Raw genomic sequence first — 25949 nt, forward strand, 5'->3', positions numbered from 1 at the left:
TTCCTTTCCTTTCCTTTCCTTTCCTTTCCTTTCCTTTCCTTTCCTTTCCTTTCCTTTCCTTTCCTTTCCTTTCCTTTCCTTTCCTTTCCTTTCTCAGTAGATCGGTTTTTGGGCGTTTTTTTGAGTCCTCCTGTGCTATTAGGGTCAGTGGTATGAATGTGCATTCGTATTGTCACCAGGGTGGTTCCAATGCCAGCATTGATTGAAACAAGTCTGGTTCTGCTGAATTTCTCCTGGAGCCCTTGTGTGCTTTTTATATTTTTACAGCTAAAGTCTGGAGGATGCTGCTGAGGCTGTGTGGCACGAGGTGTGGCTTTCAGCACAGCCCATGTTAGACAGGGGAGTGTCCTGCTCTCTCAGGCACTTGGTAGGAGTGATTGTCACCTGTCCAAAGTGTCCAAGTGCAGAGCTTTGCAGGAGTGTGATCAATGCAGACTGAAGAGAGGAAAGAAGAGCTGAGAGCTCAYGTGGAGGACAGCCATCACAGCACAGCACATCCTGTGTAGGGCTCTCAGGCTTCTCCAGCGGTTCTTGGACTGCATTTTTTTTCTGAGAGGTACAGAGTGACCCGTGGCCTTCTTTGCCTATCTTTCACCTCCCGCAGGTTGGGCCAAGCTGACTTTGGTCACAGTTCAGACTGAAGGCCATTGTTCCCACAATGGCACCACTGTTACTGTTACAGTAGCTCTTCAGAGTAAGCACAGCCTCAGAATACAGGGTGTTTTAAGGTAAAACCAGTGCTGATTCTGTCAGCTCAATATGAGCCAGGAAAGWGCAGTTTCACAAGGCAAGAATTTTTTTTTTTAAAAAATCAAAATTACCTTCTCAAGGCTGAGGAAAAGATTTACAAGCAATTGCAATGTAAAAAAGMAGGATAAACTCGATAAAAGTTGACTCAACAACATCATTATAATTTGTTAAAGTGCTAAGGCAATAGTTAAAGCTTTTCTGCAGAGTATCTATTTAATTTCCAAAGTATGTCTTGACAAGAGTAATGACACACTTGACAAGTGGATGGCCAGCAAGACAGTCTGTAATTCTGGGTAACTTTGATGTATGCTGAAATCCCTCTGGGTTATTTGTATGCCAATGTATAGCTGAATAATAGTGTTCAAGAGAATATTCATTCATGTAATACTGAAGGCTAGAGAATGCTGATAGTTAGGTTGCTGGAGCCAAATTCCATTTCTGAATGTGCTGTATGATATGAGACAAATTTATTGGGGAGTTATATTCAGAAGAAGTTAAAATATGAAAACAAAACATGTTAGTGCAAGAAAACAATTCCTAATTAAAATCATTGATACAAGAAAAAGWAATTCACAAAAGCAAGTGCTGCTTGGAATTATTTGAGAGCTACTCAATCTTTTAAYTTGATCTTGAGGCTGAACTGTCTTTCTGTCCGTGGAGGTGATKGAAGTAAATACATCTTATTCTGTGCAGCAGTGTATCAATGACATGATTTTGGCTCTTTGGTAATAAAGCTGCTCAGTGAGAAGAGAGGCATTCTGGTGATTTGCAGAGGTGCTGAAATTGTAAGCCAGTCTGTAAGTCCTGTGTAGACTGTGCTTTCTGGTGGATTGAAGAAAAACACCCCAAGAAAATGCAAGATAAACTACTGGCTAAGCAAAGAGACACGTTTTTTGAGTGCAAGGTCAGAGCTATGTTTTTTAGCTGCTCATTATTTTTGTTGTTCTGCTGGAAACTGCAGTAAAAGGACCTTGCTGGGCATGCTGAACAAAGAGAGAGAAAGAAAAAACTATCTTAAGTCTTAGATGGCTCCAAAGTAAGCAGGAGCACTGGAGTGAGGAATGTCCAAGCTTAGTAATTAAGCCCAGTAGGGCTGGGAGGTCCTTTATTTCCCCTCTGAGAACACCAAAGCCGGCTGGCTCAGCCAGTGGTGTTTTTTCCATGTCTCTTCTCTGGGTGGCCATTTTACAATTTCTGTCCAGGTGTTTGCGCAAGAGCTGGGAGCAAACACTCTGCTCTCTGTGTGTTAACCAAGGAGTGCTTGCTGGTAGGCTGGCACAGTTTTATTTGATGAGGCAAARCTTCACAAGCAGCACCAGTTTAAGGAATTTTCCCCTTCTGTCTTGTCTCCATGCAGCTGTTCTCAGCTGCAGTGAGGCAGATGTCCACCAGGTCCTACAGTACCAGGGAACTAATGGAGCTTTACTGCAGCTCTCTGGTTTTCTTTTTCCATAAGTGTTTCTAGGAAACAGTGCAGCCAGAGAGGCTGCTGTGAGCAAGAACAAGTGTCTGGCACAGAAGGGCAGGAAATACATGAACTTGAAGTGGTTCCATGTGTTTCAAACCACAAGCTGAGAATGTAGTCCTTTCTCTTTTYCTCTTGGGCAGGGGAAGGTTTTGTACCATCTGTTTTAATTTCTCTCTACATCTTTTAGGGGCAAAAAAAAAGAAACTTGTATTTTTTCTGATGTTGAAACTGCTCTAGAAGGATAAAAAAATCTAYACCAGTACATTTGGAAAAAGACAAYTATAGTCATTATTAAACACTGCTCTGAATGTGCCCGTGAATGTTTTATTTAATGTTATTTATTAAAAGAAGCTTTCTGAAAGCTCAAAGTTTGAGCCATCTTTCATTGCTTATTTGGTGCAYCCATTAGGATTTGTTGCAATACATTTATTAGCAATTTCTGTGCACATAGAGGTGGTTCTTTCTGTAGAGGTGATTGAACAGGGGTTAGCAAATACATTTTCTAAAACAGAAAAAAAAAKGAAATGAAGCATAGAAATTTACATCACCTGAGACATGTTTAGTATGCCTGAAAGAGCAGAATGAGATATTGTCAGTTGTTTCCTGGCACATTTGTTTTATGGGAAGTTAAATTTTCAAGTGCCATTTTAAAATCTTAATCAGGTGCACATGGTGTCTGTGGATAATAAGATGTGGTGGAAAACAAGGATTCCCACTATTTGGTGACTTTCTTTTAAGATGTGCAGYGTGTGCTCCCTGTCCWCACTCTTTTTGGAGATGGTGTCCCYTTGGACATCCTCCTCTCCTGCCACAGGAACAGAAACCACCGGATCCCTTGTTTTTCTCCCTTGTTGACAAGATCAGTCTCCATCTGCTCAGACCCTATAAATGATAAAGAGCATCCTGCCAAGTATCCCTCAGTGGGTTCCAGGATTGGCGGTGCTGGGACAATTAGTTGTGTCTCACTGTGCTCCAGCAGAAGCCGTCAGTGAGAGCAGCATGCCTGGCCCTGAGGCTCTGATACCTGCTCTGCATTACCGGGGTATTGTCCCCCAAAGCCAGACAGTCTTTCCTTCTATGAGTAAGTGTTTCCTCTGCTCCCCTCCCTGGGGACTCCCTGTGAGGTATTCACTCAGTACTATGGCTGAGCTGTCCCCTTTGTGCTATTGTCACCTCATACGTGCTGTGGCTTTGTCCCTGTATTTTTGTGGCRATATGTAAAGTATACAGCAGCCAGAAATTGCTAGTTTCTGTACAYAGAGTTCAGATTCTGAAATTGCAGTGATTTACCCACCTGTGAGCTTCCTCTTCTTTGCGTAACTGAGATTCTTAAGGGGTCATCGTGGCCGAAACAACTCCCTGCACTGTGACACCGGTCATTTGATGAATGTAATGGCAAGGACAGATGTGCCTGGCTGGTCGAGGCTAGGTGTCTGCAGCTTTCAAAGCCAAAACAAACTTGGCTGCTGTTCCTGCAGCAATAGCAGYAGCTGCAATGCTTACAGCTTCCTCTTCTGCTCACAGCTTCCCTTAAGGAAAATGGAAGTGTGATGATGACACAATCGAGAAGCTGCTTCAGGGGGAATTTTCTTATAATGTTTTTGGCAGTTTGTTGTGTTGTTTGTTTTTTTCAGAAGTACCACTAGTGAGTTCAAGAAACAAGTGCTGACTTCTGGTCAAGAAGTGTGCTGTTGATGTGAGATGACCAGCAGCAGCTGCAGAACTTGGCCTATTTTCCCCAAGTCTGTAATCGTGCTCTGCAAGGACTCTTTGTTTGGGAAAAGCACAGTCCCCACTTGCTGCTTCTCACCTGCTGGCTCACTGAGCCTTTTGGCAATTGTTTGAGCATACATCTTCCCAGCAGACTCAGGAGTGCTGTCCCAGTCTGTTGGGGTGGCCTGCCTTYCTCCAGGTGCTCACTGAAAGCTGTCAGCTGCAACAGTGCCACGGGGAAATCTCATCTATTCTCATTTCCCCGCCTCTTTCATCCTCCTTTRCTTCTCTGGCACCTTGCCAAGCATCGAGGGCTCACGCTCAGAAAAGGTTGCTCCCTGGTGTGTGAAGACCCACCCTGATCCAGCAGCCAGGTTGGATGTTCATCCAGAGATTGTCATGATGTTTTCAGCAACCTGTGTTTTCCTAATGAAAGTTACRATATGCCAGCTAACAATGTGGGGTTCGGGGATGTAAATGAGCACTCCTCTTATTCCAGAAGACCTTGCTCAAGGCTCTGTTGCCACGGCTGAGCTAAGCCCTTGCTGGAGGTGATAGATATGRACTTTGTAACTGCTGTCTGTGCCACTGCCAGATGTCAGCGTGGTGTTCTGTGAGGCAGGGAGYGATTTGGCAGGTGTCAACTGAAGGTCTGAGTCAGTCAGGCACTAAATGCCTCAGACAGTGAGAAGGGGCTGTGTTGTTTGCAGCATCTGTAAGGGCGAGCGATGAGCAGATTGCTCGCTGAGGGTTGGCAGGCGGAGGCAGGAGATGTCACCGAGCGGTTCACGTGGTGYCCCCGATCTCAGCGACAGCTTCCAGGAAGATGAGACTGTTTTTCTTTTGTTGTGCATCTGGTTTGATAGGTTAACTCGAATGATCATTGCCATGGGGTGCTGGGTTTGTGTTGTATGTTCCTGTCTTAATCTCAGCTGGCCCTGTACTGATAGATACACGTTGGATATCCAGATYATGGTGGAAACTTTGCAGCTCACAAGTAGGGACTGAGCTCTTTCTKTGTATCACTGGTAATATGGGACTTCATTGACTTTTAAAGGGCAAGCAGTACAAACAAGCCAATCTGAGAATGGCTCTGAGTGGTGGWCTCAGAGTGGTGGTCTCCTGCAAGCAGTTTGTCTTCCCAGAGAACTGAAAGGAAGTGTGGCAGCTGAGATGGGAAATCTCCTCACTCTGGGGTTGGTGACCTCTCTCTCTGCTGCTTTTGCAGCAACAGCCTCAAAAGTGCGAAGTTCTCAGCAATGTCTGCATGCCTGAGGTGTCTCTGAATCTCCTGAGCATGGATATTCCTGTGCATCGTTGCTGCATTCCATTCTGTCATTGAGAGCCCCTCTTCTGCTATTCCTTAAGACACCTCAACCGTCTTAATTTTTAGGTTCTACCAAACTCAATTTTGCTGGCCTGTAGTTCTTTTCTCCTCCTGGGCTTTATCTTTCTCTTGCCTCAGAAGCACATTGTGTGATTGAGGCAGTTGTTTTTTGTTTACACAAACCTACCCAACCTTCTCCTGTCATTGTCTGACTTTCAGGTTTATTGGATGGAGAGAACAGTTGGCATGGCTCTCCAGGAGGATCTAGATGTCGGAAGAGCTTGACTTGCAGAAGAGAGAAGTAATAATCACAGTTTGCTGTGCACAGTTTTTGAATCTGGAGAGATTTTGATACTAAGGCCCCTCATTTTTGGTTGCTATCACCGGATACTCCACTTCTTTCTGGGGGGCTCAGAAGATAAAAGTCTCTTACAACATTTTTTACTTTCTATAATTTTTTGAGATGTGATTCGGGGATTCTCCTTACCATGCAAGATTGATGATCTTCTACAGGGGGGTGAACTACAGCGGGAGTCACCTGCATATATCTTTTTTTGTAGCAATAATGTAGTATTTTTCTAAATGGGTTTGTTCATGTGGGACACAGGTTCCACCAAGCACCTAAACTGGAAAAAGGGCAGAGAGCACAGGCTGAGTGAYTGTATCTTTGCATCTAACCCACAGYTATATGGAAGATGTGTCTCTGCTCTTACCTGAAACTTCAGGCTCATCATAATTTGGGGATGATTACTTGGTGGGAGAGACCACTGGGGTGAGTGGCCAGCTAGCTGTCACATGGGGGCTGTTGCCTGCACAGAGAATTAATTCCCTATTCATAGATAAACAAGCTACTAAGTCCAAGGTTCTTCTGGCCTTTTCCACAGTCGTATTTTCAGTCATTGCATGTRGCTCCCCTCTTTGAAAGTTAGATGGAAAGCAGCTGTGTTTCCCAGAGCTGGAACTTTGCTAGGGCATTTGCTGTGTTAAAAATTCTGTTCCYCTCCTTTTTAGACAGCTTCCTTTACTGCTGGCAGCCAGCTGTGCCGTTAATAGTGTTTTGCAGTGGGTTTTATGTGTTTTGGGAATTGTTTGTAACTTGCATTATGGCWCTTGTGCAATGTTACTCAGTTGCTGCAATACTTTGAGTGTTTTGTGTGCAGCTTTTATGCAGATTGAAAAAGCTTACTGATAGTGCTTTTACAGTTGAAATGCTTTAAATTTAAAGTCAGTATTTAAACAAATTGGAGAGAAGAAGAAATAAAATTGCGAGGTTGTTGTTGGTAACAAACTTGTCTTTTTTTCAGTAATTCAATTCCTGATGGGAATATAGCATATTGTTTGACATGTGACTATGAAGTCCTCAGCTTTCAGTAAATAAGATGCAGGATKGTATGGTGCCTTTCAATGAGGTGCAGGCAGCTGTGGGATTGAGGCAGGGAGTTCTTTCAGCTGGCAGGGGCGGGATGGAAGTTCTGCATGCACTGTCATCAGTGGTAGGCGGGACTTAATTGCAGCAGTAATTACAAAGAATTGCCTTTTTAATGATCATRGCTAACACCCTGCAACAAGGGCTCTTTAATAATGTCCTTCATGTGCTGGTTCTGGCATTACCCCACACCCTTCTCTACCATGGAGGCCTGTGCCTGAGCAGATAGATAATTTCTTATTAATAGATGTGGAATACCACTTGCTTGTATTTAGGATTTCCCCTTATCTGAGTTGTAGAGGGTCCGAATAAGATTATTTTGCCTTTTCTCACCCTCCCACCATTTTATCTTAATAAATAGCTTGTGGATGGTGATGCACAGGACAAATGACTTATCAGAGGCCAGGCAGCATCCTTATTTTAGCAAAGCAGCCAGACAAGAARGAAATCTGCCCAGACGCAGGGGCTGAGAGGTGATTGTGCAACCAAAGACTGACTGCTTCACAGAACCATGCACTTGCAGCCAGCTGATTTCATCTGCCATTAATGAAGTTTCAAATGAACTGTGTCTTTTGTCTTCTTTTTCTAGTAGGGGTTTGTCTGTTACAGCTCACGTTTCCAACACTGCTTGGGAAGAAGGAAATCTCAATTACAGCAGCAGTCAACATTGCTGCCTAAATTAGCTGAACCAGTCTTGCGTGAACTGCAATTGTAGCCTTGGCCTGTGCTTTGCTCATCTTTCTGTTTGGGAAGCTGTTAAAAATTATTTTACTCCATCCAGAAATATGTACTTAATAATAAGTGGGTGTTGCTTCACTGAGTTGAGGTGTAAGGTTTGGAAATGTACAGCTGCAGTCAGTGACATTTCTCCAGGGCACGGTTATCCTGATTGGCTCTCACAGGGATGGAAAATTCCATTTACTATCTTGGCTGGTGTCACACGCTGGAAACTTTGACTTTTTTSGTTGAAATACAAAAAACTACAAATACAAATTTTGCTCTTATTCTTTTTTTAAAGGCAGTGAATAAACTGTATGCGAGTCAGTGCTGTCCCTTGCTCCAGATCTGTAGACACATTTTCTGTACAATTTCTTGCATTAAAACTTGGGTGAGTTTTAAGGTAGTGGAAATCGAACAGGTTTTATCAATTTTATGAATAGTTCTCAGGGTCCTCCTCTTTTCGGATTCAGGAGGAGGGACATTAAAGCAGCACAAAGGCTCATCAGTCATCCAGCAAGTACAATGGACGAAAAAGAAAAGCACTTTCAGGTATTGCCAATCACCAACAGGAAACTGGTGAACCAGAACTGCTGCCTACAGTGTTTGTGCAGGTGTAGCACTACAATGAATCCTGTCTCCTGACATTTTTTCCCCTGGAAAGTGCTAGTTTTGGTTAACTGATTGCAATACAGGTCTGCTCTCTTGCAAGAGAGCAGGAATGATAGCTAGGAAACATTAGAAGAGGAAATTGAGGTGCATTGTTATGTATGGAGAGAAATTTTGATGGGAGAGAATAAGGAGCAGGGAAAAAGGCAACACAAAAAGTTGCCTCTTCTTATGGGTATAGTAGAGGGGGAAAGTCCAGAAGAAAAAAAAGAAAATGTGCTGAGAAAYGCAAGGATGKGGTTGTACATTGCATGGCAAAGTAATTAAATKAAAAGATAACACAGAGCTGGGTGGATTATACATGATGGTGTGTATGTCACAGTATTATGGTAAAACTTTGAGATAAGAGTTATAGTGTTTCTCTGTAACTGGGCACCTTGAGGCAATTTTGCTTCTTATTAATGTTATCTTTCCTCCTGCAGTTAGGTTGGCATTTCACATTTTATTTCTATATAGAATAAGAAAATTGTTATCCAGAGTTTAAAGTTACATGGTAAGACAGCAGTTTCAGCCTGCCAATTCAGTACATCATCTTGGGATTTGCAAAAACCATATTCAGTGTCTTTCTGCAATGAAGATTTTTAATAYTGTGTTTTGTGCTACCACAGCAGCTAGAAATCCAGAGAAGGGGTAGACCACATGCAGGGGGCTAACCCCAGCCAGCAGCCAAACATCCATCCAGCCTCTCACTCACTCCACTCCCCTGTGGGATGGGGAGAAAATAGAGGGAAAGCAAAAAGACCCATGGATCAAGATAAGGACAGTTTTATAACGAAAGCAAAACACACAGGCAAAGCTGTAAATTCATCCACTACTCCCCATCAACAGAAGTGTTCAAGGCCAGGCTGGATGGGACTTTGAGYGACCTGAAGGTTTCATTGAAGGTGTCCCTGCCCATGGCAGGAGGTTTGGAATAGAGRGGCTTTAAGAATCCTTCYAACACAAACCGTTCTGTGAGTCTATGATTCCATGTGTAATGATTGCTTGGAAAGAGAAACACCATAGCCTAAAATATTTCCCCCTTAACCTCCTTTTCTTGAGCTTTTATCACTGAACACAACACCACATGAGCTGGAAAATCCCATTGCTCAGCTGGAGCCGGCTGTCATTGCCAATGTCTTGCCCACTTGTGACCCTGCTTTGGGATGAGGGGAGGGAGAAGAGAGACACGAAGCCTTATTGCAGTGTGAGCACAGCTCAGCAGCAGCAGAAAGACCGATACGTTATCAACACATTTAACCACAGAAAGCCCAGCACCACGTGAGCATCACCACACCCAGAGCATCACCACYGTGCAGRRTGTTGTGCAGCCACAGAGGRAAAGGGTAACCTGTACTTCACAGTYACAGAGTAGTGAAAGAAKTGTGGCACAGGGGTGACTGATAAMGTGCTGCATTGTACAGTCAGGGGTGTTGGAGAGGATGAGTGCCAAAGTAGTCCTTGCATTAAAGATTAGAAAACAGTTTATTTGCAATGTCGTGTGCATGGTGTGCTTTTTTGAACYACTGCTCACAGTTGGTTATAAGTAAATAAAAGACAGACAGGAAATAAATATCAATTTCCATTTTACAGTGAGCTAGGACTCTCATTTTTGTTTATCTTGTGTGCTGAGGTAGCAACAGATTGAACTCAAAGCACCTCTCAGAAAGCAAACGTTTTACTCCTGTTGCTTGTTTTGTACCTTTCTCCTTGGATGATTTTCACACCTGCTACATCTGTGATCTGTTGATTGTCCATTTGGGCTTTTTGGAGAGGGGGACAGGGAGGAATAGGATGTGGCAGTTTTAGTTTGGTTTTTGGGATTTTTGTCTTGTCCTTTTTTTGTTTTGTTCTTTGTTTGATTGTTGGTTTTGGTTTTTTTTGGTGAGCATCTATTTTCATGCACACTGCAAAGCAAAACARTCATCTTGCCCTAGACATTTATTAGCAGTCCTCAAAATTTTTGCCTTTATTTTACATGACTGAAGTGTTTTGAAGGTAAAAAGCTTTAGCACAATGCGTGTGAAGTCTTTTTAATCCTCATTTTGTGACTGGAGGAGCTGAAGTGGTGAAATACATGATTTACTGAASTTCAGACAGATACACGGTTCCAAAACTGGGGTCAGGGTTCAAGAGTCAGTGACTTTCAATTCCTCCCTTGTTGTGTCAGTGTTTGCCTGTGGAAATGGGCCTCTCATACTCAGAACATTAGGCTTTCCTTTAAGAGCAGGTTCTTGTCAGTATTGGAGATCACACAGGATTTATGTTTTTGCAGGTAGCTGTGTCTGTGGAAGATTTAGTTCTCTCCAAATGTTACAGAAGAATTAAGTATTGGCAATAAAGCCAGAGCTTTATTTATGACATCCATTAYAGCAGGACAATAGAAAAAGATCATACAAAGCACTTGCACAGATTGATTCCCRGGTTATAAAATTGTTCTGTGGTCTGATAAACGACAGTGTTCTACCTCATGAGCCAAAAGTGCTTTGTGGTGCCAGCTGGCCTTGTAGGTACATGCAGAGAAAAGCCCTTTGTTACTGTCAGGGCACTAGTGAAGAAAATTGTAGATGTAATCTCTGGGCTGGTGGGCTTGCACTTCAGCTGCCCCTTCCTTGGAGCAGGTGATTCTCTACTTAACTTCTTTGAACTTCCCAGCTTGGCCAAGGCTTTTCCATCTCTGCTGSTGCATTCCAGCACCATGTCTTAGTGAAGGACGGTCCAGCCCATTAGTTCTTAGGTGCCGGCAGCTCTTGGGCAGTTTTCCTGCCGTTTTCCACGGTGGCCTCTGTGACTTGTGACAGGAAAGCGCAGGAGGACCCAGGCACCAGGGAGGCTGAGGGTTGTGTTGCTGGCTTTCTCTGGATCCCAACATCATGCCCAGCCCACTCCTGTAAGGACAGGATGTTTAGAGCCAAGCTTTGTCTGTTACTAAGTTGCATCTGCAGGATTGCAGCCACCCAAGGGAGGTCGGTGGAATTCAAACCATCTGAAGTCAGGAGAACAACAGCATCTGGGCCTAATGCTACGAGCCTTTTCTCCAGTATACTGGAGATATATATATATATATATATATATATATATATATAGCCTTAGGAGTCATTGGAAGTTGGATCTTCCTGCTATACATAATTACTTCTCAATACAAAGGCGTGATTCTTCTCCTTTCCTTAAGAAGGTGTTGAATTTTCCTGCAGTGGAATATTCATTTCCTTGAGATCTTGATACACATTTTGCTTGTTTTTTTACTGAGYGTAATAGTGACCAGTGGACTTCAGATGCTCATTCCTTGTCAGGGACAATAAGAAACTAGGAGGAAACCAGGTGATTTTTAAAAAGAAACAGGATTTCCAGGGAACACTTGCAGTAGCATTTTGTCGCACAGGGGAGGATATCCCTCTTGTCCAGTCCTTTCCTATCCTCTCTAGCCTGAGAGGTACAAAAGGAAAGTGTGCCATTCTGAACAGACTGATGYAATATCCATGGGCAGGAAGCAAAATCCAGGGAATTACAGGTTTGCCAGCTTCACCTCAGTCCCTTGGGAGATGATGGAGMAAATCCTCTTASAAAGYATTTCCAAACACATCAAGGACAAGAARRTGCTCAGGAGYAGTCAACATGGATTTACAAAGGGGAAATGATGCTTCAGCAGCCTTACTGCTTTCTGTAATGAGGTGACTAGCTTGGTGGACAAGGGAAGAATGATGGATGCTGTTTACCTTGATTTTWGTAAGGTTCTAGTCTCCCATAACATCCCYACAGAMAAGCTGAYAGGGTATAGATTASAWWRGTRGGCAGTGAGATGGATTTAAAMCTGAACAACCCAGCCCAGAGGGTTGTGATCAATGCTCCRAGGTCCAGTTGGARGCCAGTCACYAGTGGTGTACCCCAGGGGTCCATACTGGGGCTGGTGCTGTTCCACATCTTCATTAATGGCCTGGATGATGATGCAGAGTGCACTCGGGGAAAGTCCAGGTGGTGAAAAACCTGGAAGGAGMGGCTGATGAGCCAGAGGGTTGTGCTGCTGTGGAGAGAGACCTTGGCAGTGTGGACAGAGGAGTCTCATCAAGCTCGACRCAGGGAAATGCCCAGTCCAGTATCTGGGGGTGTCTGAGGGTAAGCCCCTGCACCAGTACAGGCTGGAGCAATCTGGTTGGAAAGMAGCTCTGCAGAGACCTTGGGATCTTGGGGGACAACAAGCTGACCWTGAGCCAACAGTGTGCTTTTGTGGTGAAGGTGGCCAGCAGCTTCTTGGGCTGCTTTAGGGAGAAGGCCGCATCAGGAAAGAACAAATTGTAGTTTGTTTTTTTTGGTAGAGCTAAGTTAATTTCAAATCAGAATGGGGTTTAGGCTGGGGAAGGTTTGTCAGTGCCATTCAAGAGGCAACATTTACTGCAGTCACATTGCAGAGGATGTGGTTACCTTATCTTCAGCTCAAAGAAGAGAAGAGAAGAGAATGCAGATTCTGTTAAAGTCTTGCAGGCTCTCTTATGTCTTCRCTGTCTGCTGAGGCATTGAGTGCTTCCTGGCAGCTGTTGACTTCCTTTAGCTCACATTGACTTGATTGCAAGATAGTTCATACCAGTGTCCCTAAACATGCTTCAYGACTCACTTCAAATATCTGGTCCTAAGGAGAGTCAAGAAGTGGATTASTTTAAGTCGATCAACTTCTGTGAAACAGAGTAAATATGGAACTTTATTTAAATCCAGAAATCCCTCCTTGGGGGTCATCAATGCATATGGTCTTTATTTTGCTTCTCAGAAGCCAGAAAGCACTTAAATAATAGTGCCCTGCAAGGTGTCCCTCACCCCTTTTATAATGCAGRTCTGGAGCCTGGGTATATGTTGTGGAGCCCATTGAAATCTCCTAATGAGACTGACCATCACTTCACCTGTACTTCTGGTCACACTGGCTCGCTGGATGTGGGTTGCATCTGTGTTGCTCTCATAACCTGTAAAATGCTATGTTGAAATGGAAATAGCAGTGCCCTGGATGTTTTTGTGCCTCCAGTTTTTATTTTCAAGGTGTATAAACCTGCTTCCCTGAGCACAGATGCRTAAAGAACACTCGTAAGATTCGATCTCTTTAGTGCTTTGACGTTTATTTCTCTCTCTGTGCCACAGACCGACTGCTGAGATAGATGTTGAACTGTATCCCAGACAATTATATATTTATCACTTTATCACTCAATTCTCTGGAAACAGTAATCCCAGGAGGGAAAAAAGGTACAGTCATCACCCAGTATATCATGATAAACCAATACCTGGTGAAGGAACTTCAATGTTTGTCACTTTTAAAGAACAAATTATATTATGTGGCTCTATTACCTGCATTTGTTGGCATTCCTTTTTCAACAGGTAAGTTTTAAACACCAACTGTTACCTGCAGGCAATATAGTGTGGCAGATGTAGTGTAGCTTTATATAAAGTTGTTGATAGGATCTCCTTTGCACCTCTCGTGTGAATCACAATTGTGTGCTCTGAACAGAGGAGCCTCTTGAGAAATGGCAGGTAAATCTCATGATGCAAAATTTATGCTAAGAAAGTAAATCTTTGAAAGAAGTATCTCTTGCCATGCAGTGGTTGCTTCCTATCTGTGTGCTGAGGCACATCCAAAATCAAAGAAGGGAGAATCTTTGCTAACAGATTTTGGAGGTTTTTTAATCATGAAGAACTGTTGACACAGAAAGTATGTTTGTTCAAATCCACAGCTCTACCCTGTTAGGAGTTGAGCAGATTCTTCATTGGTACCTTGTATCTTCTTATTTCTGAGGATTATAACTCCTCAGATGTTCTTTCTGTCCTTGGATGGCTCATGTTCTTCTTTATGCTTCTCAATTTTTATGCCTTTTAAGGGAAAATAAAAACATTTTTATGCTTCCTTGAAATTGAAAGAACTGATTCTAGCTTACATTAAGGGTTTTTTCCCCAGTGCTTTTTATTATTTGGATGGTAGCTGTGCTTCAAGAGTCCAGTCCTCCTCCTTACCCTTTGTACGTTGTCAAAAAACCTGCTGAAGTTAATTGTTCGTGCATGAAATGAGCCAGTGGGCAGATTTAATGTTTCTGAGTATGAATGCTCCCTTCTTGATTTTTACAGTATAATTGAAAGTGGGAACTGATTATTGTGAAGACACCAGAGCAAGGGAAACTGCTTCTGGCCTTTGGAGAAGCGTTGTCCTCATCCCACCTTTATCCAAGAGCAAGACTCAGTGCTTGCTGTGACTTGTTGTCGAGTCTCCCTATAGAATAAAATTTCATTAAATTCAGTTTTAAATTATGGAAATAATAGCTGTGTCTTGCATSACTTAAAGTGTTCTCCTAGATTATAGGGCAAATGATCTCCTTCTGATTGTTCAAGTCATTCAGTGGCTAAGTCAGATGACTGTGCTTCACTCACATTAAGATTCAGGGGACTGAGCTGGAAGGTGTGTGGCAGCCTGAGCAGCCAGCATGGTACTGGCTGCTGCCATCCTGCCTGCTCAGTTCTTCCTGTCCTTTCTGTGGGAGTCCTGACCTCTCCCTCACGGTCCTTTGCTCACCTTCCCCTGCCTTGTGCGATGGCTGAGCCAGARTGAAGCTTTTATTCAGTAGTTCATTTTTCTGCTGGCTTAGCCCACTGAGGTGGCACAGCACAGATCCGTGGAGAAGCCAATACGTGACAGGAAGTAAAATTAGAGTGGGAAGGAGAAGATGACAGACGCCGTGGCCTCTCATGAAACCACTGCTTAATGTGGATGTTCCTTATGTAGACATAGATTGGACAAACTGCACCCAAATTATCTCAGAATTGAAGAACTGAACCAGAGTTCTTTAAATGCTGAATTGTGTAGATCATTGCTTTGTTGTGTTCTAAGAAACGTAGCACCTCAGAGAGCTGTGCCACGCACAAGGTGTGAGGCTCTGTGCACTCGGGATCCTCCAGAAGCGAGGCAGTGAGACCCAGAGGTCAGGCGTGGTACAGACAGCAGCCCTGAAATGCAGGGAGACACTCTGATGTTACACTCCCAAACCAGAGGGCAGGAACATGTTTGGGGAGACAGGGACTGAGCACTATCATGCATTTTCAAAGGCACATGTGACTTCTGTTCTTGAGAAGCAGGGAGTGTGATCTAACCCTGCACCTACAAGCCCTGTCTGCCCTGCCCTGGGTCTRTTCAAAGGTGAGAGGAGTTGCAGGTTTATTGTACCTAAACCCATCACTGGCTTGGGCTGAGCATCACTTAGAGTGCTAAAAATCAACTCCTTGGACTACCACAGTAAAAACAACGGAGCTGGACCAGCTCTGGCAGCAGCCTGGCCACCTGTGTGGTAAAGARCCCAGAGCACTGACTTTTTTCTTCGAGGCCACCATTTTGAGGTGGTTCACTGTCAAGGCATTGATGTGGCTCTTTGGATGGAGTTTGGTGAAGGTGACAGGTCCTTGACAAGTTCTTATGTATGGAGCTTTTGGTTGCCCTTGTGCATGCATATATTTAGCCTGTCCACTTAGAACTGAGCAGGTGAAACCTGGCTAATGCTTAGGGAGAATCTAAGCTATGTTGTTTGGGCGTTGCGTTTGTTTTTTTTTTTCTTTTAATCTTAAGGAAATTATTCTGATAATGAATACAGTTGGTTAGAAGTTTGCAAGATGAGTGTGCAGGAAAGGATGATGCTGTCTTGAAGCACTGGCTTCCYCAGATAATTTTTTAATGTCTAGGAGAAGCACATAATATGTGAATCATTAGAGCTTCTGGCTGACTTTGGATGAACTAAAAATTACAGTGGCTGAAAGCATGCATTGACAGAGTCTGTAATATAAAAAATATTTTAGTGTATTCTCGGTAGATTAATTTTGATGACCCAGGTTAGCCAGGCTGGTGGAAGCAGCAAGATTAGTAAAATAAACAAGTAGCTTTAGATTAAGGGAAAAATGAAATAGCTTTGTCCTTAGCAAGCCTACAGCTGAAAGAAGTTGTGCAATAATGCTTTACAGTTTTATGTGGCAGTTAACAGTGTTAACTTATGAAAGTTTTGGGGGTGAGGTGAATTAATCAATTCCTCCAAATGTTTCTGTTATTTGCTCTGATACTGCCTTAGTCTGCTAATACTCCTCTTCTGTAGGTGGTAGAAAAGGAAGAGTAACACTATTACAGTTGCAGCCAGATCCTCTGCTTTTGCATGTGAGAAATGTCACTAAATGAAAGCAAAGATGCATGTGTTCATGGACACTTCCATTTTCACAGCTTTCAGTGAACTCCTGAAAGTCWCCGGGGTTTAGGTGCTTCAGACAGYGGTGCAACTCCAGGCATTCAGTTCCTCTTCTCTATTTGAGACCTCTTCTGTTGTACAGAGAGACATCTTCAAGTTGAGTTCTTCAGGCTGAAACTGCTGYTTTCYTTCTGGCCATCGCCCCTTTCCCCACTCCTAATGGCTGCTTAAGCTCGTTTATCAGCAAATTGCAAAACCTTATTATCATGCTCATTACTTTGTCCTCCATTTTGTTGGGACCATCCCTTTTACATTAGGTATTTGTCTTCTGTTTCTAAATGTGATTTTGTTGTGCKTAAAATCATCTCCACAACCCTCTGAGCACCATAGTAAAAACCTCTAATGCTCCTTTTGTCTTCCAGATCTCACTGCTGATTGCATTCATCAGCGTAAATAATTCTTCATGGACAGATTACAGTGCATACAGCTTCTTCCAGATYGTCACCATGTGCGACTTGGTCATGATTTTGTTCTTCTACATCATGCACATTTTCAGAGTCTACAGGAATCTGACTTGTGTTAGCTGGCCACTCGCGGTAAGCCTGGGCTCCTCTSCTCTCTTGGGGGTTGATGTCTCACTGTCTCAGTCCATTTGGGCTATCCCACARTGGTGCCTGTCTTTCACTCAATTCTTTTTTGCCTTGTATGCAAATCCTGTTGTTTGTATTCAGCTACATAGATTTTGTAAGTGTAAGTTTCTTAGCTGATTTGGATTTTATTGTACCCTCCTTTACGCAGGTTTAAACCTAGATTTACTCTGTGGAAGGCAAAAATTTTATTAAGAGACAGTTGAAAAGAAGCAACTGATCATCAAGCCTTCAGCAGATGGGTCTAACTCAGATCATTTATAGCAGCTAAGGGATTGCTAAAGTACCAAATAATAGCATTAGAATTCATGTGCTATRTCCTGTCCCAAAATAAAATCTGACAGTGCTATTTAAATCAGATGTGTCTCTTTTTAGTACGGTTTTAGGTAACTTAAACAATAGCAAAAAATAGGAGCCTCAGCCTGATTGCCATAGCCTGGCCATTCCTGGGATATCCTGCAGGATGTTCCTGCCTCATTCCCACATTTCCCATACACACCCATCTCTCATTTCCTAGCAAAGAGCTAACAAGCAGCATCAAAAATGTGAGACCTGAACTTTCTCAGTAGTTCTGGGTCAGGTCAGCTAACAGAAGAGTTCTGCATCCTAGTGTGGGATGATGGATTTTAACATTAGAATTCATGTGCTACATCCTGTCCCAAAAGAACATGCCTCCCTTATATATGTTCATTTCCCTGAAGAAGGACCAAAGGAGTGGGGAAAGCCAAATGGAGAGATACAGAGGAATTTTGAAATCCAAGAAGTGGTTGGGTGGTGGTTAATGGAAGCTGTGTAATTAGTTTACAGATCTAAGATAACAATTTGTCCATCCATCCACTTATAACCAGGGAGAAAAATACTGTTTTCTCTTTTCTTTTAGCTGAATAACATGGTTAGACATTTTTTTTTCAAATGTGTGCCACCACTGTCTGCTTCTAAAGCTACTTATTTATTTAGAGATAGTAAAGATGCAGGGATTGAAATAAGGGATCGAAGTAAGGTAATAAATTACAGTTTCGCAAAGGAGCATTTAATGCATGCATTGCTGTAACAGAACTGAGCTATTTTTGCCTACACAGAGTCTGCTTTTGGGGTTTTTGTTGTGTATAGTCATTCCTCAGTGTTCCAGAGCCACTAGTGAGTTTAAGGCACTGAATTCTGTGGCTGCTCAGCTTCAGAAAGCTTTATGGGATGTGATGCTTGGACATTGCTGCTCTGTTACAAAACAAACAACCTCCTTTTCAGTCACATTTAAGTATCTTTAGAACAGAAGAGGATGAACATGTAAGAGGCTCCTGAAACTGCAGCTAGCATTCGGATGAGTTTCCTGGCAAGATCTTTACATTGCAATCAGGGGCGTGATTTGCAGCCAGTAATGTTGAAGTGGTTCAAGAGGTTGTTCAGTGCTAACACCTTTTAAATCTTGGAAGCATTTCTCCAGAGGGCCACTCTTCCAGCCCTGCTGGGGCTTGGTTCTCCACCTAATGTAGCCTTTGATGATTCTATTGCAGCTTTGCCCATCCCTTGGATTTCTCTAAAGTAGTAGCCTGTGTACAGTGCTTTATTTGGTGTCTGTGAGGAGAGAATGGCACGTCTCATTTGCCTGCTGCGTCATGGGCTAGTCAGAGAAGCCTCCTTATGCATATAATTTATTCTGGCAAATGCAAGGGTTGAGATTTTGATTAACCGAAAYAAGTTTGCGAATTAGGAAAGTAAATTGCACTCTCTGAAGAGCCTGCTTTACAGCAAAAATCCTTCTCAGCTCTTTCTAAAACTGAGCAGAGTAAGACTGGTATKGTAAATTGTTCATCTTCTGGGCTTTCCTTGGACAATTTCCTTTTGGGACTATATTCTGTCTTTTGGTTTGAGACAGAATCTCTCCTCTCCCTTGTACTTGCTTGGCTCAYGTTGGTGGTGCAGTGCAGATGAAGGAAGCAGATACCCCCCTGCCCACCCCACTGTGCACAAGAAACAACCCATGCTCGGTGTGTAAACACCTGTACAGGTTGTCCTAAGCTCCATGAGGTTCAAAATCCAGATCCACAGATACCCCCTGCTTGTAACAAGGTCAAATTGACTCCTGGAAGAGAGAGCTGTGACTCCAGCCAGAGAAGAGCTGTGATGCCTTGGTCCTCTCTCAAAAAARCCTCATGGCATCATGTTGTACTGCAGTTATGCTTTTCGTGGCTTCCCTTCTATTTCCAGTATTGGTTGATATAAGTTGTTAGTAAATGCAGCAGTAGATCCAGAGCTTACTTTCTAAGATTATCAGAAGTAGGAGCATTTCATTTTCCACTTATGCCATTTCATATAGGCTAGAGGAATACATCCTTAAGGCTTCTTCCTTCCTCCAGAACCATCTCTTTAAGTAAGGTGCTACTTGATGCAGTAAARTAATGTACCACGCTGAATTGAAAAGATTGCATCCATGCCCAGGAAGTAAATCTTATTCCAGTAACATCAGTAGACGCAAACTGTTATTTTTTTGGACAGAAACTGAGGTTTTGCATAAAAACCACTCACAGGGTGAGGTGTTGGTTTTGGTTTTGGGGGTTTTTGCATTGTTTGGTTTTGCTTTGCTATTTTTTTTTTCCTTTTGACTGTGTTTTGTCCTCTGGGTTTAAGGCTTTGAGTCACCTCTGCCAGCTTATTTTCTTTCTGAGACATATCAAAACACTTTCCAAAAAAGTTTCCCTTCTGATACATGCTGTCTTGTCTTTTCAGGAGTTTCTTCATTACCTRATTGGTACACTTCTGCTTCTCATTGGATCGATTGTAGCAGCAGCCAAGAGTTACAATATAACTGGACTKGTGGCTGGAGCGGTAAGACTGTGTTTATTAGTCTTGACTCTTTTAAAATTGCAACATATATTAAGCAGGGCATTGGAAATCTGTCACTTGTACCTCTGTTTTCTTACAAAGTTGCCTTTCTTGTGTCTTGGTTGGGTGAACTACCTTCTAGCTCATTTCAGTGAATGTTCTGTGACACAGGGCCAGCAAAAATATTTTGTTGTCAATGCCAGAGTCACCACTAAAGTTGGTGTTTGTCCTGCCAGAGTGTTGAAACTAAAGGCTTCTGCTTTAACTCATAGGAACTAATGCGTTTAGGTGAAGAATTAGGACAATTAAGTTTTGAGAAAAGACTGTTGTAACAGCTGGAAGTTGCCTAAAGGATTTGGCTTTTGACACCTCCTGCTCCCGAGCAGAGCCCTGCAAGATAATTTCTCCTGAGCTAAAACCCACTGGGGCTCTGAGCTGACTTATTGGCAGATGCTCTCTGCCTCTGTTGGCTGGAGGGCTTTACAGACAGAGGAGTGACTTAGAAGTGTGGGTGACAGTATTTTCACAGCAGCAGGACTTGAAATACAACTCCTCCAGAATAAAGAATTACTTTCAGAAACTGAGTCCTGATGATGCAAACAGACTGGACGAGCTACCTGACTTGTTTATTTGGCAGACAGCAGGGAAAGACTTATTTGAATGGGGTAAAAGAGCAGTAATCAGAGCTGCTAGAAACAGCTTTTCTTTGTTGCAGAATCCTAGTGAGAAGTTTAGAAGTTGAGACTCCATGCTACTGTCCAGCCTTTTCTCCCTCCTTGTATATGACTCTTGGTTCATCTTTCAATCATTGTTTTGACAAGACATAAGCTGCTATTATACTATGGARACTTTTGGGGTTTTAGTCTTTTGTCAGAATGGAGTAGGAAAAAAACACCTTTTTAGGGTCTGTTAATCCCATAAAATGTGTAGCTGAATATACGAAAGTGTCCATACATGTATGGAACATGTGTCATCTAATGCTCCCTAAGTATTTGTGGTTTGTTTGTTTTCTCATCCAGACTTTCGGGTTCCTGGCTACAATACTTTGTGTTATAAGCATGTGGTCATCCTACAAGGTTTCGTGCATCACAGAATCAACAAGTAAGTGTCATGCTTAGTAATTGCCAGAATGCTTCCCAAAATGAATATTTAAATTTTCTGGCACAGGGCTRTGTTTACGTGGAAGTATTCATTAATTCCCTTGTTGTTTTTCCTTAAAAGTATTCAAAAAGGCRTCGTTACAAATTTTCTGTCATCACAGACATTATCACAGCTACTGACAGCTGTTAACAAGTAACTACAAGAGCAAAATAACTTGCTTCTAGCCGACAGTGAACATAGCAACACTTTCTTTTCTCCCTCCCCCACCCCTTACCAAAAGATGGTTTTCAGTATGTTGCTTAATAAATTGGATTAATTTGTTTGTGGCAACACAAGTGACACTGTCTTCCTTTTCAAAGATGCATCTGTGTGACTCCATCATCTGTGCAAGACGTCTGCCTTACAAAACAGGATACCAAAGAGGAGTGTCCGCTACTGAGGAGAGAGCCATGGGTGTTTTGTTACTAGCCTGGACAAGCTGGTAGCTTTGGAAGATCTRCTTGAATGCCTGTGCAAAACAACGTTGTGAACCAAAGATTTTTTGCTCCCCCCACTTCCCCCCACCCAAAGAAGTTTATAACAGAGAACCTGCTTGTTTCGGAGAAAGGCAACTTCTGTCTCACAAGCTGGGCTGTGGTCATATGCAGCTATTTGCAATAGCTGGAAATGTATTTAAAACTCATTTGGACAGTCATTTGGTTTTCCTTTCAGAGGGATGGAAAAATTGCTTCTGATTTCCTCTATCTGTTTACACAAGGGAAATCCTGCAAATTCCTACTTGATTCTTAACCTCCAGGATTATTTGTTTAACAAAGGAACTGTTACAAAGTAATTTGTGCCTGGAGAAGCTGACCCAAGTCTTTGTTACCTCTTTGTATCAGAACTGTGGACTTTTCCTAGCATCAGCTCAGCCAGCATCAAAAATGATGAACTGCAACTTGAATACATCACTGCAAACACTCCCTCCTAGCCCCAACAGTACACGATGAAATTGGGGGCTTTAACCATGAATTTTTAGCAATCAAAGATTATTCTTAAGAACTTCCCTTGACAAATACATGAAAATATGTACCCAAGAATATATGTTTAATATTTTGTGGGGTCTATTTTTTTCTCCTTTTCACAGTAAGACCTCTTCTGTCAAAAATTTCTGTGCATTTGCTATAAATTATTCTCTTTGTAATCTAACAGTTTTTATGGAAAGCCCATTCTGAATGGAGCAATGTGCTTCTTTCTCTCTCTCTCTCTCTCTCTCTGTGGTTTTTCACTTCCTCTGCCTCAGTTGGAATTTACGCTCTTGGGCACTCTGCCCAGAGCCTGGACAGACAGAACAGTTCAGTTTTGTCCAACCTGGTGTCATCTTGAAGTTCTACATAACTTCAGCACTGAGACAATGCCTTCTTGGCACCTTTGTCTTTTCTATTGCAGTCCATCTCTGGTGAGCTGGAAATTCTTTGTGGGAAAAAAGGAAGCGTGGGCCTCTCTTCCTCCTTGGAGCTTCTCTTTTCATGTCTAGTTGTGAAGTAGAGCTTGGTTTATTCTGTCAAGACAATTGCATGAKGGTGCAGCAGAAGTTGGGTTTATACAGTTTACCAGGAACAGTCTGGAGAAAAAAGCATTTTCTGGCCTGCCATGTGTTTTTCTATTTGTCAGAAATTCCGCATCAATACTGCTGAGTAATTTAATGATTCTCTCAGAAAATTTTTGTTGTGCCTCATATCAGGTCAACATATATTGCTATTTATTGTCACCTTACTTTTATTCACATCCTAATATATGTATCTTTACTCAGAATTTTTTTAACTTTTTGACAAGAGAAAATTGGTCAAATTGGTACTCCTAAAGTATCAAAAGTTTTGAGTAAGTAAATGAAAATAACTGAGCAGATAACCAGGAGAGGTAGGAATCTCCCTCCTCAYGGTGCACAGTTTCTGTGATCCTTCTTGCTATTCCTTTTCAAAAGTGYCCTATATAGAGCAACACAGAGCAGGAAACAACTGGAAAGCACAAAAATCTGTATTTAGTGGATGAAGGTGCATGCGTTCACTCCATGATAAAGCACTTTAACATTAATACAGAGGATTGTTCAAATTAAACTACATAACAGGCAGTTATAACATTACTCGTTTTATATTGGCTATTTCCTATTTCTTTCAACTTTGGCCTGGTTTTCTGCCCTGTACTTTCAGATGATAACGTTTTGTGTTTAGTCAAAAATTGGCCATCTTTTTCTTTTTAACAACCTGAATTGAGCATGCCTCAAAGACTTTCTGGCTTAAGAGAACAAATGTTCTTCTCAGCTGGGAATCCAGCAGTGTCAGGATAGTTCAGGCTTCCTTGYCCTGCCAGCACAGGGCCRGTCAAAGGGMCATATGTGACAGGGGACATCATTCYGGGCACTTTGAGTGAAAATACCTAGAGAAGAAGGTACCCACACACACACACCCACGTATGTGTATCTAATTTTTTGCGACAGGGGTGCTTGATCGCCAGTCCTCCTGCCAAGATTGACTTAACTACAGTTTTTGGAAGCCAGCACTCTGACTTTAATTTGGACTGATATAATAGATATTTAAGGACATAACCTCCTCTGTTTCCCCAGAGGAAAGAGACTGTGCTATTTCTCCTTCACCTCCYGAGGTATCACCTCGGATTGACAGTAGGAACTTCCCACAAGCTTTAAGCCCCCTTGGCAGTCCTGTGGGAAGCCAGTGCTCTCCTGCAGACAGTGTGAATGCAGCTGAGACCTCAGTTCTGAGGTTGCAGTGAGGAGAAGCACCTGCTAAGGATTGGGGCTGGAGCCTGAGCTTGCTGTGCAGAAAAGGCTGTTTCCACTTTCTCCTGGAATCATGCCCCCTCTCCTGACACTACACTACACGAGCCTTTTTTTTCAGCCTCTCACATCACTCTGTCACTTTTCACCATATGGAGGGAAAAAAAGTCAAGGGGAATTTAATGCAGTCTAACAACCAAAGAATTTCTGAACTATGTTCTGTGATCATCCAAAGAATATGTTTTGTAATAAGTGCAGTTGTTTATACTGGATCAAGAGAAGTAAGTTACAAGCTCCCTTTTGGTTTTTGTGCCTATTGACAGGGCTAAAGTATTCCTGCAGTTTTGGCTGTTATGACAGTGCCGGGTGCWTAGACTCACCAGATGCTCCTAATGCAGGATGCTTTCAGGCTGGAAGACTGACATCTCTGCTGCCAAAGTTTCCTTGCTTTCCCCAGATCYTCCTTGTGAAGCATGTCTACCAAGAAAAGCACAGATTTTCTGTTATCACCAGCTCCACCGGGGGCCTTTGAATGACAGCTCCGTCTGGCAGGGAATTCGACACCTCTCTGYTGTACCTCTGCCAGCAAAAGTGTTTTAAGTTTCCTTCAGTGTCAACCTGGTTCTGAAAGCTCCATCTGTCTGCAACTTTGTCAAATATGGGATTCCAGCTGTTTTAGAAATAAACTCTGTTGGCTATTTGGGTGATGTGGAGAATCAGATTGTTGTCCTGCTMATTTTCTTCCTTCCTCCACTACAGCAGCAACTTTTTCTCTGGGGAGTGTCAGAACACATCCTGTTACTGGAGAACAGTAAATAGGAGCCACAGAAAAACCTGTTCCCTGCTGTTGTGTTTGAATGTGCTGATCTCCAGCTGTCTCACCCAAAAGTTGTCCATCTTGTTCATCTCTAAAATGAGTGTAGCTCTTGTCCTTTGAGCTAACACAGATAGAGTTTGGCATTCAGTTTTTACTRAAAAGTTAAAATGTAAATGCTGTGAGAAGAGAATTAGTAGAAAACTGTTTCATACTGTGAAAAAACTAAAACTTCGTGTCTGAGCTCTGGGGGTTTGAGGTAAGTTAGAGTGTGAATAGTGCTTTCGTCAGGTAGAAATTGGGAAAATGAGAAGGGGAAATGAAAGGTTTCAAAAAAAAGAGGTAGGGTGGTTTTGAAAAGCTTGAGGACCGTGGTGCTGGATGAAGACACTGCAGGTTATGTGACAGTTTGCACACTTTTTCTGTTGCTGAGAATTGGTTGCACCATTTGGAAACAATTCACTATGCAGGGTCTAAGTGGGGTAGCAGGAAAATGATAACTTGCAGTGAAGGGGGGGGGGGGGGGGGGGGGGTGGGTGTCAAGTGGTGCTCCATGGAAGAAGACTAGGAACTTACTAGGACAAAAAGGAGCAGGAGAGAAGGAAAATCAGGTGCAAACATTAGTAGAAAGCTTCCAAAGGGAGGAATTAATGTGAGTCCATTRTGCACTAACAGAGGTGGTGGCAGATAGCAGCAGTTTCTGGCTGTACCGGTTGTTAAAGGGCACATCTGCCTGGGGTGACTGAGAAATCTCTTTACTGCTTGCCTGCACTTCATAGYCTGTCTGGCATTTTCATTTTCTACTAAAGCTGTGGGAGGACACATGAGACCTGACCACAGGCTCTGGAATGTGGCATGAAGTTGCCATATGCTCTGCCCTGTTTAACTTAAAATTGCTGTGGGCTCCACTGTGCTTAGAGACAGCAGTGAGCCAAGTGCTGCTGCTGAGGCTGTGTGCTGGCCTGGGGCCTTGGCCATCCCTGCATCTTGGGCAAAGCACAGACCTGCTTTTAGACTGAGTGCCATCAGAAWGCCAAGCAAAGCTGGATTTTCATATCACCGGGCCCTGCTGGGCATCCTGGAGGTGCTGCAGGTTGTGTGAAACAGAGAAGTGGGTACCTGAGAAAGGGAGGCCTGCATCCTGTTCTTTCTGCCTGCAGAGATTTWTACCCAGGTGGCAGGAGAGAGCCCTCACCACAAAGCTCTAGGGTATTCTTAAGCAGCCCACCTGTTTGGGCTGTTTCAAGTTTCATACTGGAGCAAGTGCAAGTGCCATGCCCTTGGCTTACCTTTCGCTCCTCTGCGGATGCACAGGGCTGCACTCTTGGGAGGTCATCCTGCTGGGAACAGGTGGCTCTTGGTTGCAGTCCCTGGTCCCAGGGCTTGTTTAACCCTGCTGCATGGGAGCAGGTCAGAAAGTGGCACCAGTGCTTGTTATCTTCCTCTCCTGGAGAAGGAATATTATTTTTTTCCAGCACAACAGGAAAACAGGAAAAGCAGCAAGCGCTGCTTTTATGTCCTTTCTAGAGGTCACTGATTACCCACAACTGGCTACTCCA

At 43.0% G+C, this 25949-nt stretch overlaps 1 protein-coding gene across 1 annotated transcript in view; it reads left to right on the plus strand.

Annotated features, from left to right (window-relative positions):
- CMTM7 (CKLF like MARVEL transmembrane domain containing 7) overlaps window positions 1-22626 on the plus strand; it is a 25987-nt gene extending 3361 nt beyond the window's left edge. The window contains exons 2-5 of the mRNA XM_057372677.1: window positions 16658-16831; window positions 19607-19705; window positions 20722-20803; window positions 21163-22626. Coding sequence (XP_057228660.1) covers window positions 16658-16831; window positions 19607-19705; window positions 20722-20803; window positions 21163-21176 — 369 coding nt within the window. The 3' untranslated portion in view covers window positions 21177-22626. The remainder of the gene's footprint in view (window positions 1-16657; window positions 16832-19606; window positions 19706-20721; window positions 20804-21162) is intronic.
- The last annotated feature ends 3323 nt before the right edge of the window (window positions 22627-25949 follow it).

Source organism: Malurus melanocephalus, unplaced genomic scaffold, assembly GCF_030028575.1.
Source record: "Malurus melanocephalus ecotype Western Australia unplaced genomic scaffold, MMel_1.1 scaffold_177, whole genome shotgun sequence".
Classification (NCBI taxonomy): Eukaryota; Metazoa; Chordata; class Aves; order Passeriformes; family Maluridae; genus Malurus; species Malurus melanocephalus.